The 15,840-nt window shown below is 36.0% G+C and overlaps 1 protein-coding gene across 1 annotated transcript in view; it reads right to left on the bottom strand.

The window, feature by feature from the left end:
- Positions 1–662: 662 nt before the first annotated feature.
- LOC146589399 (opsin-5-like) overlaps positions 663–15,840 on the bottom strand; it is a 19,606-nt gene continuing 4,428 nt past the window's right edge. The window contains exons 3-5 of the mRNA XM_085316238.1: positions 13,981–14,108; positions 11,710–12,044; positions 663–1,274 (exon numbers count right to left, since the gene is read on the bottom strand). Of these exons, the coding sequence (XP_085172364.1) occupies positions 663–1,274; positions 11,710–12,044; positions 13,981–14,108 (1,075 nt within the window). The remainder of the gene's footprint in view (positions 1,275–11,709; positions 12,045–13,980; positions 14,109–15,840) is intronic.

The following is a 15,840-nucleotide window of genomic DNA, read 5'->3' as shown; positions in this document are numbered from 1 at the left end:
AATAATAAATAATGTTCTAGGACAAGTTCTTCTCAAGTCACTCCAAAAAAGTAAACAAAAGCTACGTGCTATCTTCAATTTACCAGAAATATTTTGATTTCATTTATGTGGAATTAGGTCAGAACATATCTGTTCTGGCAACGCAAGGACCTCTGCCTCCCAGAAATACAAAACATGCTGCATTCTCGCTCTCATTTTTGCTTCTTGGAAAACAGGTATTTCAGTTAGCATTTACTTTTCAGCTGTTATAACAATTAAAACAGCATGAGATTGTCCTTTTACAACTTTACATTGAATTTTGTGTTTTGAACATACAGAATGTAAAACATACAAAGTCTAGAAAGGGTTATAACACTTTACAGAAAACCTCTCAATATGCAGTGTGTTCTCTTGAAAATGGATACTACAAAGTGCAGAGATTTATCTGACACAGTTTATGACATGAATACAGTCCACACAATATACTTGCTTAAGTCAGCGTCATGAGGGTCATACAACATTTATAACATATCCATGCTGTAGCATGTGTCCTATCAAAGAATACGTGATAAAACCAGGAAAAGAGTATAGAAAATGGGGTAGTAGAAGGGCTCTTTTAAAAGGGTTACATTCATAAATGCAGTATAATGGTATTATTGTCAAAGGGCTTTGGATGAGCAGTCCTAGAGATCTGTAAATGTACAATGCACAGGTAGGGTTTCTACAGTGATTTCCAAGTTATCAATTTCAGTGCTTTTTTCTCCTTGCACAACTATCTTCACAGACTTCTTACTGCCCTGTCTCACATTTATTTGGAGATTGCTCTGCAAGGACACGCTTTCTTGAGGAGTGCATTCCACAATGTTTAGGCTCTCCTGGCAGTGTTTTGGATAGTTTTTAAGGTGTTCGAGTCTATCATTGAACTTTTCACAGGGGAAGTAAGAACACCCTTCCGTAGTTTGCAAAGAGTTACAGCTGGATTCATTTTTGCCTTTAAATGTTCTCAGGCCAGTCTCCCAAGTTGATCTATARTTCTGCAGGGCCTTGACACAAAAACAAGTCCTGATGCATAGCTGTTGAAAAACTGTAAAATCTTTGACAATAGTATTTCGGAAATTGGGCCTCAGAAGAAGGTAGATAACTGGATTGTACAGTGTGGAGGACTTCGCAAAGACAGCTGGCACAGCAAAGGCTAGTGGAGGAATCTTATCTACAGATCCAAAAGCTGCCCACATGGCAATGATGGCATAAGGGCTCCATGCAGCAAAAAATCCAGTGCACACAGCGACGCTCAGCTTGCAGTGATAATAGAAAGAGAAAGAAAACAATTAGTCTGAGCAAAATAACTTTGAAACTGTATAGGCATAAAAATACYATGTGATTGATTCTCCTTGTTAAAATATCTCTCCAAGCCTTCCATCACACCTCAGCTGCTAAGCGCATATTTGTTTAGAAATTCCGTTCTGTCTGAAGTTTTTAAAGTTCAAATATATCAGCTCTCACAATTCTCTTCCTATTCACTAAAAWGCCATGAAAATACTCTTTAGATTAAAAAGGAAGACAATCAATCTAAAGAAAAAAGGTATCATTCTGGAGAAATTTGTCTCATTTGCATGGCGATTCCTCTCTGCTGTCTAGTCTGTAGGCCCTACTGGGTACAGTATGTCATCTGTCATTTTATTGTTGGTGTTCAACTGGAGCTACACATAGGCACCTGACAGCTTAATTAATCCATTGGTTTTAAAAGCATAAGTGTGTCCCAAGCAGAAAAAAATATTAATCCTGAGGGTGAATCAAATTCATGAAYTTAGATTAATTCCTACTCTACAATTGGTTGTCTTAAACTCTATCAAGAAAGTTTAAATGTCTTCTTTTTTAATTATGGAGTTTCAATATTTTTTTAATAATTATCATAGAGATACACAAAATGAGAGATTAAGTACTGGAACTGTAATAAACATAAATCTCAAGAAATCTGAACTGTACTAGAAGACTAATCTGGTGGGGATCATTCTATGCACTGTTCATAACTCAAGAGCGCATATATTTAAAGATAGAAACAAAAATATTTGTGCTCTTGAAGAAGCTTCGGAGGTTGATGTTTGCCAAAACTATGTATGCAAGAGAGAGACAGTAGAAAATCTATTCAATCTAGAGTAGTGATAGATGAAAGTGAATAAAAGAAGGATACAAAGGAAGGTACTTTTGCACTGAATTGCTGATTGTGCCACCTGCCTGAGCTGCCCTCTGAAWGTGGGAGTACAAAGAGCTGCTAATCAGCTTAGTTAACTGCAAATTCATGTTTTTTCTCAGYGATGCTCTGGCTATAGATTCAGGGTTGAAAAAAACATGTTTATTTTTCATAACGAGAGATTATATTGTTATTTTCAGAGTGAGAATGAAAGGGGCCCTGAATACCTAACACCAGAGGAACACACACTAGACTCATTTAACACACAACATTTTCAAAATTTTTCAGTTTTTTTTCAAAGTTTTATTATCTTCTCCCTAAGTTTGATAACTTCACAAAATTTATTTTGCAAGAAGTGCATGGTGATTGCCAAGAAGAATACACCAAATGTCTTCTGAGAAATTTCTGCAGTTTAACTGATGTGCTAAAATCTATTTATGAGTTTGTATATGTCTCTAGAATGAAAAAAAAAAAAGTCTGTGATAATAGTGACATTTCAAATCTATGTGTGTCAACCATTTGGTGCTGTTAGAGCTCTCCTGAAGTCTAACCAGTTGAACTAATTTGGCAGAACTGAGAAACAAGATATTTTGACAGAATGAGATCAGTTAAGAAAAGATGAAGAGCCAAATCCGCGAGATGAGGTGAACTTAATTTTTCCCTTTCTTTCTGTAGAGTTCTATTTCTTTACACTAGGTGAAGATTGGGCTCTACCTATGAAAATGTTGGTGCTGCATGTAYGGTTTTTGGAATCCTAAACTGCCCATGCCTAATATTCAAGACTTGCCTTGACCTTTTAGAATCACATTAAGAAAAAAGGAACAGCAGAACTGATTKGTGTACTTCCAAGCTGACTACTTACGATAGCAACTAATCTTTRGGATTGCAACAGGCTTTACATTGTTTCTGTGAAAAGACATTTGGCACATTTTTTCAAGAAGCTCTGAGCCAAGTTCCAGAACTGGATCAGTAGAGTCTCCACAGCATGGGGGGGGGAGGCTCATCTTCCTTAACTTCAGGTATTCAAAAACTCATACTCAAATCTGTGCCAGTGTAGGTTTTTTATAATGTCAAAGGAAAAAGACACACATTTCCAGAGAGCAATTGATCTCATCCAGAGATATGCGTCTAAAATAGGCGAGACACTCATGGTCACTAACAGCTTAAAATAATTARCTTTTAGTGGAGTGCAGTTAGGCAAAATGAACACCCTTTGAGATATCTGAGCCTATCACCTATGCATATACATACATGCATGTAGAAAGAGACTTTATTATTACTTGTATTGTCATGTCACATATTCAGAAGTTAAGAGTTTAATAACAACAGGGCTTGGATAGCACTTCACCCTCTCTGCCAGTCTTCAGAGGTTACAAGCCAGGTACTAGATGAAAATACCAAAAGATCAACAAAATAACCCGCATGGTTCCAAGACAACAGGCATGAGGACTGGCATAACCAGCGGTGCCAACATGAGATGTAAAAGAATATCAAGATTTTCATAAGCCCAACAAAAGAAGGGTGATGATGATGCAGATATAGGGCAATGTTGTGAGCATTAACAAGATCACAAAAYCCTCTATTCTCACCAATTGATTCAGTCTTATCCTGACCAGTGTTGGCTGAGCTTTTTCCTTTTATTTGTCATAAATGTATGTCAGGAAAATTCRTGATGGAACAGACATAAAAATGTTGAAAATTCTTTGGCTTCCAAAAATGTCCTGAAGTATCATTTACTTAAAGTGTCAATAAGCTGAATTCACATAATCTTATTCAATGTATATTCCAATGAGCATGTAATTTGAAACAGTTGCATCAGATCCTTAGCTTGTGCCAAGAGCCAGGGCTTGTTCCAGTCTGAGTGGACTGACTTACACGAGCTGAGAGGATCTAACTATAAAGCTGACTTAATGCTGCAGTTGTAGAACATCATTTGTTTTCTTTTTATATCTACATGTAATATAAAAGTATTCTCTGTAGCTTGTATTCCTTGTTGTGAAGTTGTTCTTACAAACTTAACATTTTCCCCAAGTTCCMGTTCAAACATAATTCCCCAAGAGAGATTTCTGCCTGTAAATTTCAGAGCAGTGTCAGCTACCATTACCTTACCTACGTGAAAAATATCCTTGTGCTTGATTTATAGACACACAACACTTTTTTCATTTGTAACTGTGTTTATTTGCTTCTCCAAGAGATATTGTTTTAGAAGGTTTTTGCATGGTCTTTGCAAAAGTAACCTCAGCAAATGTCACCCTGAGCCTCATGCATTTTTGCATCCCAAAGAAGAATCTTTGAACTATTTGTATTATATAACTTAAAATCTGAAAATGTAGTGTATCATAGCAGTTTTCAAAATAATCATTCCAGACCAAACTCCARTACACTATTCCAGATTTAATCTGAACCCAGAAGTCTCACTGGACAAATTTAAGAAATGTATGTCCTTAATATGGCATGCAGATTTGACATCACAGGCATTGACAGCAAAGGAATTAAGATCTGTAAACCCTAAAATATGCTTAGATCCTGTTAAGCAAGTTGTTAAAGTGTCAGGATGAAAAAAAAAAAAGTCAATCTAGTTGTTCTCAGTCATTCATTTAGCACCAGCTGCATTGCAAAAGCAGCATAGTAGGCTCTTGGAGAAAAGAAGGAACAGTCTCAYGGCATAAGTGACAACAGGCCAATAYCTGCCCGACATTGGCAATTTTCTGGCTGGAAAAAACTAAGGTGGTGTCGTTAATTTTCCCACTTAAAATGTGCATACAGGGATAGCACAGTGCTGTTCAGGCAAGAGCAGCTATCCCTTGACCAGACTTTGTCCAGGCATAGACAAAAAAAACAGCAGTGACCATACTAACAGCTAAGCAACAGTGGACCAGTGCTTGTGTTTCTTGGTCTTCTTTTATTTAGCAACACAGAAGTCACCACAATTTCCTGCTAACTACCCCTCGGGTTCATATGCTTTTTATCAGTCATGTTTTTCTTCCCAGTTGGATAGTAAGACATCTGGGATACGTTTCTGGGACTGTAGTCAGACAAAATCTAACAATATGGACTCCTTTGCACTCTAGTGATACTTGTTTCTACAAATAAATAAATAAATAAATAATAATTTCATTTAAAATGCAAGAAAACAGAAACCTCGCAGCTGTGATACCTGACTGCCCTAAGCAGGCAAGGTTGGTTTACATCACCAGTTCTTTAAATAGCAAAAGGAAATTTAAATATAGGTGCAAAATCACAAAGGTTAAGATGATAGGAGTTACTGCTGATCATTTTCCTGCCTTATATTAACCCAAAATGTAGATATAACTGCAAATCTCTAATAGATGTCAATTTTAGCTAACAGAATCATAATTGCATACTAGACTTGCTTTTCAATTATTAAATATATAAATGCAATATAGCCACATATCTGTCATGGACTGTATAATTTCAGCAAGCTTAAATGGAAACTATATTGAYGCTTTAGATTGTTCAGTCCTGGGCATCTACAGCTCAGCATATATGTCACTATTTTAGCACCTGCCTATAATTTCAGATTTAACAGTTGCATTTGTGTCAATTATCATCAAATCTTACCAATTTAATAGAAGCTTCAGATCTTCAAACAGCCCCCAAAACTTCTGTTTAGATCTGTAAGTATAATGCAGCAGCTTCAGTGTAATAGTCTGCCACTACATTTTTTTAAAAAAGTCATCTACAGAATAGTATTGTCCAGAAATATGTACAGATTGTGAGAATTTATTATGGTTGTGAAATGTTGTGTAACATTTCTTCCACTTCCACTTTACTCTCACTGCAGTGAACTCTCTTGGGACCCAAACAAGCRCAACTTATTCATTATCATAAGGAAGATTTGGAAAATTCTTCCATCTGAACAATAAATTGACTAAAAAAAAATCTAGTTTCAACTGATTGCCCAAGATTATTAAGAAGAAGGAGTAATGTGCAGAAGACAGAGAGGAGAGTCTTTGGTCAAGTTCAAAAAGGATGCTTCTGAGTTAGGCCGCAGATTTGTAAAACCCTGTCCCCTTATAAAGCTTATATGAACCAAAGAATGATTGTGGCCTGTAGGCACAGACCAGGTAAACTTATGTATTCTCAGGACCAGCCCATCCAACACACCTGAACTCTGTGTTAGGAAGAGGCAGAGAACTAGAGTTTCACAGTATACAGCATCTTTCATGTCTGGGCTTAGATTAGAAAACTGCATACTMTCTCTCATTTGTGCAAACTTTGCTGGACATTCAGGAGACCAGAAAGAGCATACACAAAAGTTTGGAGAAAGAAATATGCAAGAGACAGACTGACTGGTTAAGCACTAGACAARGCAAGGGTGGTTCCTGAATTTGAGTCTTGTAGTTAACTACAACTACCCTAATGKCCTTTGGTTTGGTAGTTTAACCTTGCTCTGATTATCATCACTACGGGAAATACTGGCCATAATCTCCCATCGTATACACAAAAGGCATAAAACTAACCAGCATAGTACTAAACACTCTGCATATTGGTAGTTTATTGATCTGAAAAGCTAAAGCATATTTCAACGCAAAATTTCTTGCAGAATACTGTTAAGCACTGATGACTAAGTCTGAAAAGTAACTGATAGAAACAACTGACACTAATTCTGTTCTTCCTGGTATGGGAATAATAAAAACACATCCAGAAGGCTGTGAAAGAAAGGTGAGCTGGGATGACAAGGRGCTATCTCACACTCTGGATCTGTCCCCTTTATTATCTTGTAAATCTTTTCCAGATTAAAAATAAATAAATAAAAATGAATTTTTGCACTTTTGCTCAAGATGCCCATCTTAGAGGTGCCCATCCCATCTGTAGGACCTGCACATTTGGAAAGGCTAGAGTTCTTATACGTGCAGCAATGATCACTATAAATGAATCAGTCAACAGAGAGAACACACAAATGAAGCTAACCTTTCTGAGAGATCTAAAACTCTATTTAGAGTTTTTTCTGATCTGAGGCATGCTCACATAGGAATCTTAAAGCACTTTTTTCATTCTTCATTTTTATAAGTGTTTTTGCTACACAAAAGTCAATTATAAATATTATTATATATTTCAAAGTGACAGAATCTCAATTCCACCTTTTCTCCAAATAAAATGTCTATATTCTGCCATAACAAGTTTTGACAATTTTAATCTGCTCTTTTTATGTCAACTAGACCCTCCTACATTTACCAAAGAGCTGTTTGTCTCCACTTCAAGTAAATAAATATTATACAGTCAACAGTGTAACACAACTGTATGTTTGGCATTAAGACTGTTTCTCTATCCATCCCTATTCTCTCATTTCACACCAGTTAGACTGACATTTAGAAAGAGCACGCTGATCACTAATTCCCAAACAGCTTTGAAATGCCTGCAGCAAAACACAATATTGTTATGCCTTATAACTGAGGTATTTATTTAAGGTGCGCAAAATTACGAAAAGAAGAATTGCAGCTGTTCAGTGTTTCAACTTCAGTAGATTTCCCCATCACAATGAAATATTTGTGTTTGGGATCTTCTATTCTATATTGTAGATCTTCCTTGAAGAGTAGCTTTTATCTAATTTGATGTCCATTATTCTTTGAAGAATAACTTTTATCCAATTTGATATCCACTGAGTTTCCCATCATGTTCATAATTCTCTCTCCGACCYGTAATTATCCATAGCTTTCAATCTTATTTGTACCACTGGATGTACAATACTTCCAGTTTCAGAGAGTACAACTGACAACTCCTATTAATATTAACAGTAAAATATCCATTGAATTTAACATGGGATAATTTAGAAGGATTAAAAATCCAAGCACTATGTCCACGCATCGTAAGCACAATTTAACCTCCAATTAATCTTTATGATGTGTAGATTTGTGCTGTTTAACTGCAAATGATTTCATTTCCTCAATAAACAAAATTAGAAGTGAGATACGATTTTTTCAGCTTTCTCTTATACAGCCAAACAATACTTCAGTGTTTTAAACCACAAATTCAAGCCACAGCAAAATACAAATTGGGTTCTATAAGATTTGTCCAAGGTCATATACAAAGTCTGCTGTAGCACAGAAAAGAAAAATGAACACAGTCTCCACAGTCAAAGACTTATTCCCTCATGACTCTAAATGTAGAGTGTTGTGGAGCATTCAGAAATGATATTTTAACAAATGTGAATAACATGTCAACTTACATTTATGGTGGTTTTATTCGTCCAACATCTAAGCAGAATTAGAATGTGTTTCTGAACCTGCTTAATCCCAGTGAACTCCTGGCGAAAAGGTGATTTTCTGCCTTTTGGCTTGCATTCGTAATACTTAATTTGTTCTATAATATTTATTTATTCTATTTGTTCATATGTTCAGAGCATAATTTCTCCAGAGGCTGGTAGGCCCACATAACCCCACAAAGAGATCAGATGAGAAAAATAAATAATGTCCTCCATATGCACTGTAATTGTTTGCTATTGTACTATATAATAATAAAAACAATATCAATGACCAATTTCATAAACTCACAAGTACAAAAACACAAATAGCACTCTACAGCTCTGATTACATTTTCTAAAAATCTTGATAGTGTCATTCTAACACAGCACAGAAAAAAGCACCACAGACAGATCTTTTAACATTGAAAGTAGATTAGTGATAGTGATATTAACTGTTGTTAGTGTTACTTTTAATAAAATTTTCCAACTACTTCTAAAATACCAAATAGACTAAACTGAGTCAAAATTGAATGTTATGATATTGTTATCCTAATACAGTTAAGGAAGGAGATAACTGTTTGCACAGGGCTATGTAGATTAAGGCAAACTGCAGGAACCTGGGGAACTTTTAAGATTACAGAAGAACATACGGCACTTCTTTGGACCCTCTAGTGTTAGGCAGCAGCCAAACAAAGGTTTTCAGAATCATATTTTTGGGTTTAGCCAGACTGTAGGTGCATAATCTTGCACTAAATGCCGAAGTAATTTTGTGGATTTAGCTTTTCAAGATTGAAACAGTGTTCAAGCACTTCAGCTGAAGCTGTATCACCTCCTAGAGGCACAGGTCAAACGTGACCAGGATGCCTAAGTTACAGTGACCTAATTTCAGATGCAGGATGGAAAAGGTGGGAGGAATAATGTGCTATAAATTGTCTCGGATTTGACAGTAGCTACAAAATAAACTACTGCTGCTCAAATCCAGTAGGAAAAACTACAGCTCAATATATAAGCATAAATAGGCATTCCATATATACCAGAAAACTGACATATTTTAGGTGGTTTGTTTTAGTATAATTTGTTGGGGGGGAAAAAAAGAAAATAAGGTGTCTCTTACTTCCTTTTTGTTTTTATCAGTATGACTTATACCATCCATTTATACTTCTGCAAATGTCTCTAAGGAATTATCATTTATAACTATTTGTTATTTGTATTATTATACAATAATGGGAAGGTGGGATTCCCTGCAGACAGATAAACAGTCTCTATCACAGAAAGTTTAGTCTAATAGTGAAAATTGGAGTAGTTACAAGGGAAGAGTCAGGGAACACGAAAGAAAGACCAAATACTTGCCAATATGTGATGGGAGGTTTTCTTAGTATTCCAGCAGCCCAACCAGTATCAACTTGTATGATATGYCCATATGACTTTTGTGGTAACATGATACAGGAAGTTTTGAAGGAGATCCTATTCATCTTTCCAGTGTTTATTAGAAGATACTCACCAGAATGACAAATAGCTTTAAACAAAGCACATTTGCATATTTTTGAGAGTTGCAAATATACAGTGTAACCAGCATCTTAGTTTTACCAAACAAGACTATAGAGGTCAACTGGTAGAGGCTATGAAGATTCTTAAAAGTTAACTAAAGACTTAAAGGAAAAAAATTCTGTAGTCAAAGGAGGATGTAAGAAAATGAATGCATTCAGAACATCCAGAAGTGGGGCAAGAATTCAAGAGCTTTAGTTGGGAAATAGTCTATCTAAGGGATATTATAAAGGACTTGTAAGAGATAGGCATAATTTTAGCTTCTAAGCTCCTTGCATTAAGGATGCTCATCCTTACAAGTTCATGTAGTAGGCAGGATGACAGCATTTTCCACAGTGATCAAAACCAAAATACTTAAAGAATGAGACAGGGCAGAGTCTGGTGTKATGTTGGCATTCTGAAGAGAGACATCAGAGTGGGAGTAAGTTTGGTAATATGAAAAAGAGAAAGTAGATGAGCTATCAGAAACAGATCTGGGAGCTAGCCAATTGTGTTTGCAGATGAGAGYATTCATTTTCCTCAATAGAGAGAGAAGATAAGGACTAAAGATAACACTAAGCAAAAAGCTGAATGGTGATGAGGAATATGCTTGAAATTACACGCTAACTAAATAATTAGAAAAATGAGAGAAGGATTCATGGAAGTCAAAAAAAGATGCTGGTCTTTACCTTGAAAGGAAAGGGACATAGTTTGGCAGCCAGAAACAATTTATACAACAAATTATGTGACCACACATTTAATTTCATTGTATGAGCTATTGAAACACACWGTTGAAGAGGTTTTCATTCAAAAAGTATTCATAAAAATAAATCTTTCTGTGACATTTTTCCTCTGTTCTGCTATACACCRGAGAATTTTATCCCTATGATAATTTTTAAAATCTTTAATGATATAAAGCTTAAAATCTGGATCCTCTCAGTGCTTTGTAGCTGGGCAAACAGACTTCTCTCACCCCAAACCAGATCAGCTTTCATAAGCACTGGTTCCTGAATATAAGGCCCAATCTCACTTCTCCRATTTTGAATCTTCTATTAAATCTGGTTTTGAACTGTACTACCAAATGCACACCTTGCTATCAAAGACGTTGCAGTGAGTTTCTATTGTATATTCTTTTTTTTTTTTAATAATACATATATATCTTCTTCTGTGTGAAATGGCTTCCAGAAAGTATAATATACAAAGGACTGACAATAATACAGTCTTTTTTTCAAGGTTTCAGAAAATAGAAAGCTCAAGGGAGCTTACAGAAGTATGTAGCAGCTTACAGACGTTTGATGATGGGATACTTCAGGAGCACAGAGGAACAAAGGCATTTTGTGAACGCTCAGAAGATAACYCATCGCCAACATCAGAGACCCACTCCTAAGAAGCATTTCCAAAACTTGTTAATGGTATGTTAAAAGATGGCATTTTCTGTACTAGCAAATACTTATCTTTTTACATTTTGTTTCAAAGTTTTACTAYATTCTCCACAATTTCTTTTAAAAATTCARGTTTTCTATAGAAATGTTCMAAATTGTTTCTTTAAAAAATTCTGAAATCTCCRTTTTCACTAATAACAAAGCTCTATAAGAGCTTAACTCTCACCCTCCAAAAACAATACAGCTGCTACTTGCATGTTTAGTAATTCATTGTCATGAAATGAATTGGCACAAGACAATACTATTTTCTGAAATTAAAATGTAATAAGGATTAATTTTCTTTTTCTTTCTTATTCTCCTCTCAAGAAATTTCTTGGTGCTGTCCAACTGTGCCAAAAATGTCTTSCCAAAAACTAACTTTCAAATACCTTGACTGTAATAGTTTGCACATTGCTCATCCTGGTGGGACCGGAGACGTGCTGTTCCACTGCCTTCCTGGATTCTTTCACAGTTATGAGAATAAGAGAGTAGGAAGTGATAATTACACCACAAGGGAGAATAAAACAGAAAACAAATAGAACTATAGTGTAAGACATTGACACGACATTTACGTTCGTGGAATGCCAATCAATGCAACAAGCTGTGCCATAAGGCTCTGCTCCATATTGCCCCCAGTGAGCTAAAGGAGAACAGGCAAAAATTGCCGCGTAGGTCCAAGCACAGGCTATCAAGATCTGTCCATGTTCTCTCCTGAACCTGTTCCCTGGAAGACACAAAACAATCAGTGATGATCAGCACACAGTACTGCTCTAAATTCTAACCAGACAGTCCAAAGGTCTATTAACAGATCTCTTGTACTGCACACTGGAAATTTCATTTTATTTGTCCCTATTGTTTGGGAATAATTCTATGTAACCTACAGATTCTTTCTTAAAACATTGTCTACAGGACAACTTAAATATACTTACACTGAATTCACTGCCCATTATAMTGGCTACTTACAATTTCCTTTCTCTTGCTATCTGCTGGGGTGGGGAGCTTGTTTTGTTTTAAACACAAATTGTAAGTATTTTGAAGAAAGACGTGTCTTTTTTTCTCTGAATTGTCTAGCATTAGCACAGCGGAGCCCTGCTCCTAGAGCTCACATAGAATGAGTTTTAAACACTCTGAAAACTCTGTAATTACAAGACAAGCAGACCAAGTCTATGATACGTTTCAGTATTTTGTGGGACACATCTTTCACACCCTTCCTTCGTTTCTGGCCAAAGGCAGCTTAGAGGGCAGGGAGGTGGAGACTTAACAAGAAGTGTGGATCATCAGCAAATTAAAAGAAAAACAGRGAAGCATCAGAAAGGAGCAACAATATTATCCATCTAAAAAGTAGCTTAGAAAAACAACTTCTCAGGCTGCAGAAACATTATTTCCTGACTTGAAACTAAGATTATCAGTAATGCCTAATCCTGGAAAAGAAAAATTATGTTTTCACTGTAGAAGAAATATTAAAGACCCACAGGAATCCCCCAAGCAGATTTTGTATCTGGCCTGAGTTTCAAATTTCTGGAGAAATTTCTAAAGAAAAGCTGGCACATAGGAAGACCTCACTACCTCTTTTGCTACCTTGACCACTGCTATGCTACAAATCTTAACCTGTAGTTGTGTTTACTTTTGTCTCAAGTTGTTGAGACGGTAAATCAAGATTTATAAAGTACCTAAGAGTGATCTGCATCTCCCAAAGTGCTTTACAAATATTCACCAACTAGCCCTGATTTTTCTTCAATAACCCAACAGTCCGCCATAACAGTCTGATTTTTAGATGATGGTGAAGTTGTGTTTAAAGGCAAGGTCATCATTTGAAATATTTCTTTCACAAATACTTAGCAGATAGAGAAACATCATCAGTTGCACCGCTAAGCTTACTATAGTGGCATGTGGTTTTCTTAAACACTACTCCTTTTCCTATTTTAAAAATAATTTTAAAAATTCAAATCATCTTCTGGGTTAAACCTTACCCAYTATGGTCTTAAGTTAAAAACAATAGTTATGTCACCAATTAACATAAACCATAATGATACACTAGCTCTGCAGTGAAATGCCATTCTCAGCCAAATGAGAGAATTTTGCTTGTCCATTCCTGTCTCATTATAGCAATGAGATCCTATAATTTTAAAAATGTCCTTTTGCCATAGCATCAGATGCTATGTCAATTGCCTTGGCTGRATGGAATTTCCTTTATGCAGACAAGTGAGCAGGATAATTAAGAAGGATACCTTTAACAGGTGTTCAAAATATTGGAGCGTTTTAAAGGTTTATAAGACTATGGTATGGTTCACCACAGGCTGCAAAAAATGAGGTATCAGAATTCTCTGATACTTCTAAGAGAAATAGCAAAACATGAATCTGTAACAAATGTAGCAATAAACTTTGAAAACGTTAATATATTCAGGTCAGTCCTGTATTCATCTCAGAATGCTTAGTCCACGTTTCCAAATCGTCATCCTGGCTTAAAAGAGCTTAAAACTAATAAGCTAGACCTATCTAGCCCTATAGCCAATTATCAATGATCATAAAAATATGAATTGTTTGACTGGATGTAAAAGATTTCTTCTATAAAAATACTCTCTAGGGTATGCAAAGTAGAAATACTGATCTCAGTTCCAGTGAAATATTTTGGATAATCTAAGACAGAAATATTAGCTTACCATAAGCTGGAAAACAAATTTTGAGGCAGCACACAGTGCTCAGTAATGTCAGTGTTGACAGACTGCAGATCCCAAAGAGTACCCCACAAAATGCATAGAACAAGCAAATGTGTTTCCCATACAGCCACCTAGCAAATAACCAAGAAAGTTAATACTTAGATGCTGTCATTTAAATGCTRTGCATAGATGCTGTGCTTTCTTAAATGCAAGGCTAAATGGTAGAAATATAATTGTAGCCATGAAGATTTAATAAAACTACATGATTTAATTATTTATCAGTCAGGGGTCAACTTCAGAAGATATTCCCAATGGAAAAAAAAACAGTAATAACCAGTCAGTAAAAATAGTCAAATAAAAAAAGTCAGTAATTTAGCCACATCTCCCTTTATTTTTAAGGTTCACATTTCAGCCTTTCTATTTTTATAAAATAAAATAGTATATAATGTGATGATAATCATTCTGGAAAGAAAGATCAAAATGCTTATCACTAGTAGGTCATAAATTACTTGTGCTCCTCACCATCACCTCTACTACCTTTCCATATTTTTTCTAAGTAGTTTTTCATCGTTATCAATGCAATCACTTGGGGAAGTTCTCCAGTGAAATAAAAATTCAATCTGAGCCACTCTATCTCCTCACTTTTTATTCAGGAATGTGCGTGTTTTCCAGTAGTAATTATCAAAAGCCCCATGCCATATTTTTGAAGACATCATCTCCTTTAATCATAACAGTATATTTAGCAATATTGGACAGAGAAAGTAATGTGGTGAGATATAAGTAATTACTAGGGTTTTTTATTTTTATTTTGATGCCAAACTGGGGCAGAACTGGACAGTGCAAGGACAGAGAAAGATAGATCTTTTTTATGTCAAACCAAATAGATTTTTTTCATCTTTGTTAATTGAAAAGAAAAAAAGATACGGTTAAAGTATGCATACTATTATCAAAGGGAAAGTAAGCCTGAAAACTGAAAAGACATTCAGCAGGTATAGGGGGGCATCATGCTCAAAACCAAGGTGCTACCTCTCTTACCCTCTCAAGAATAACAATTCAGACATCTTTGGCATGAGAGATCTGGATTCAGATCACCTCCCCCTAGATCAGGTCTCTCACTTCCTAGCAGAGTGACCTAACCAGCCACCCAAAAGTTATGTTGGGCAAAGTGCTCTCAGACTCTTTTATTCAATCTATTCTGCTTCGTTACACTATTAAACACATTACAGCAGGCCTTGGACCTCATGCATCACTGTGTGACAGTTTGATCCATCACACTCTCAGCTTCTCTCTCAAAAAATTTTCAGCTGAACATAGAAAGACTCCTCAACTGTTCCACTCTACCTTTTAAGTCTGCACTTATAGACATACATCAAATCCAGGAAGATATTTTTATTAATAGGTATATTTATTCCTATTGCATAGRAAAGCAAGGAAAAACAATATATAAGCATAAATATATTTAGTATTAAATCTTACTTAAAATAAATCTCAGGTTTCACTGATAGTGCAGTGGTTATCACATCTGCTTTATATGCTGAAGGTCCTGGGTTCAAGCCCCAGTAGAATTGAGAGGTTGGACTAGATCTCCAGAGGTCTCTTCCAATCTTACAGATTCTGCGATTCTGTCTATGAAATCAAGTTTACCTTGATCTCACACATCTTATATTGCCTTGACTTCAGCAAGGCTTTTGACACTGTCTCCCATAACATCCTCCTAGATAAGCTTGGGAAGTGTGGGTTAGGTGAGTAGACAGTGAGGTGGATACAGAACCAGCTGAAAGACAGAGCTCAGAGGGTCATCAACAGTGGCGTGGAGTCCAGTTGGAGGCCTGTGGTAGTGGTGTTCCCCAGGGCTCACTACTG

Source organism: Rhea americana, unplaced genomic scaffold (genome assembly GCF_003343005.1).
Source record: "Rhea americana isolate MKP2758 unplaced genomic scaffold, rheAme1 scaffold_46, whole genome shotgun sequence".
NCBI lineage: Eukaryota > Metazoa > Chordata > Aves > Rheiformes > Rheidae > Rhea > Rhea americana.
The sequence above is the reverse complement of the archived record's forward strand: the minus strand, read 5'-3'. Positions and strand labels throughout refer to the sequence as shown.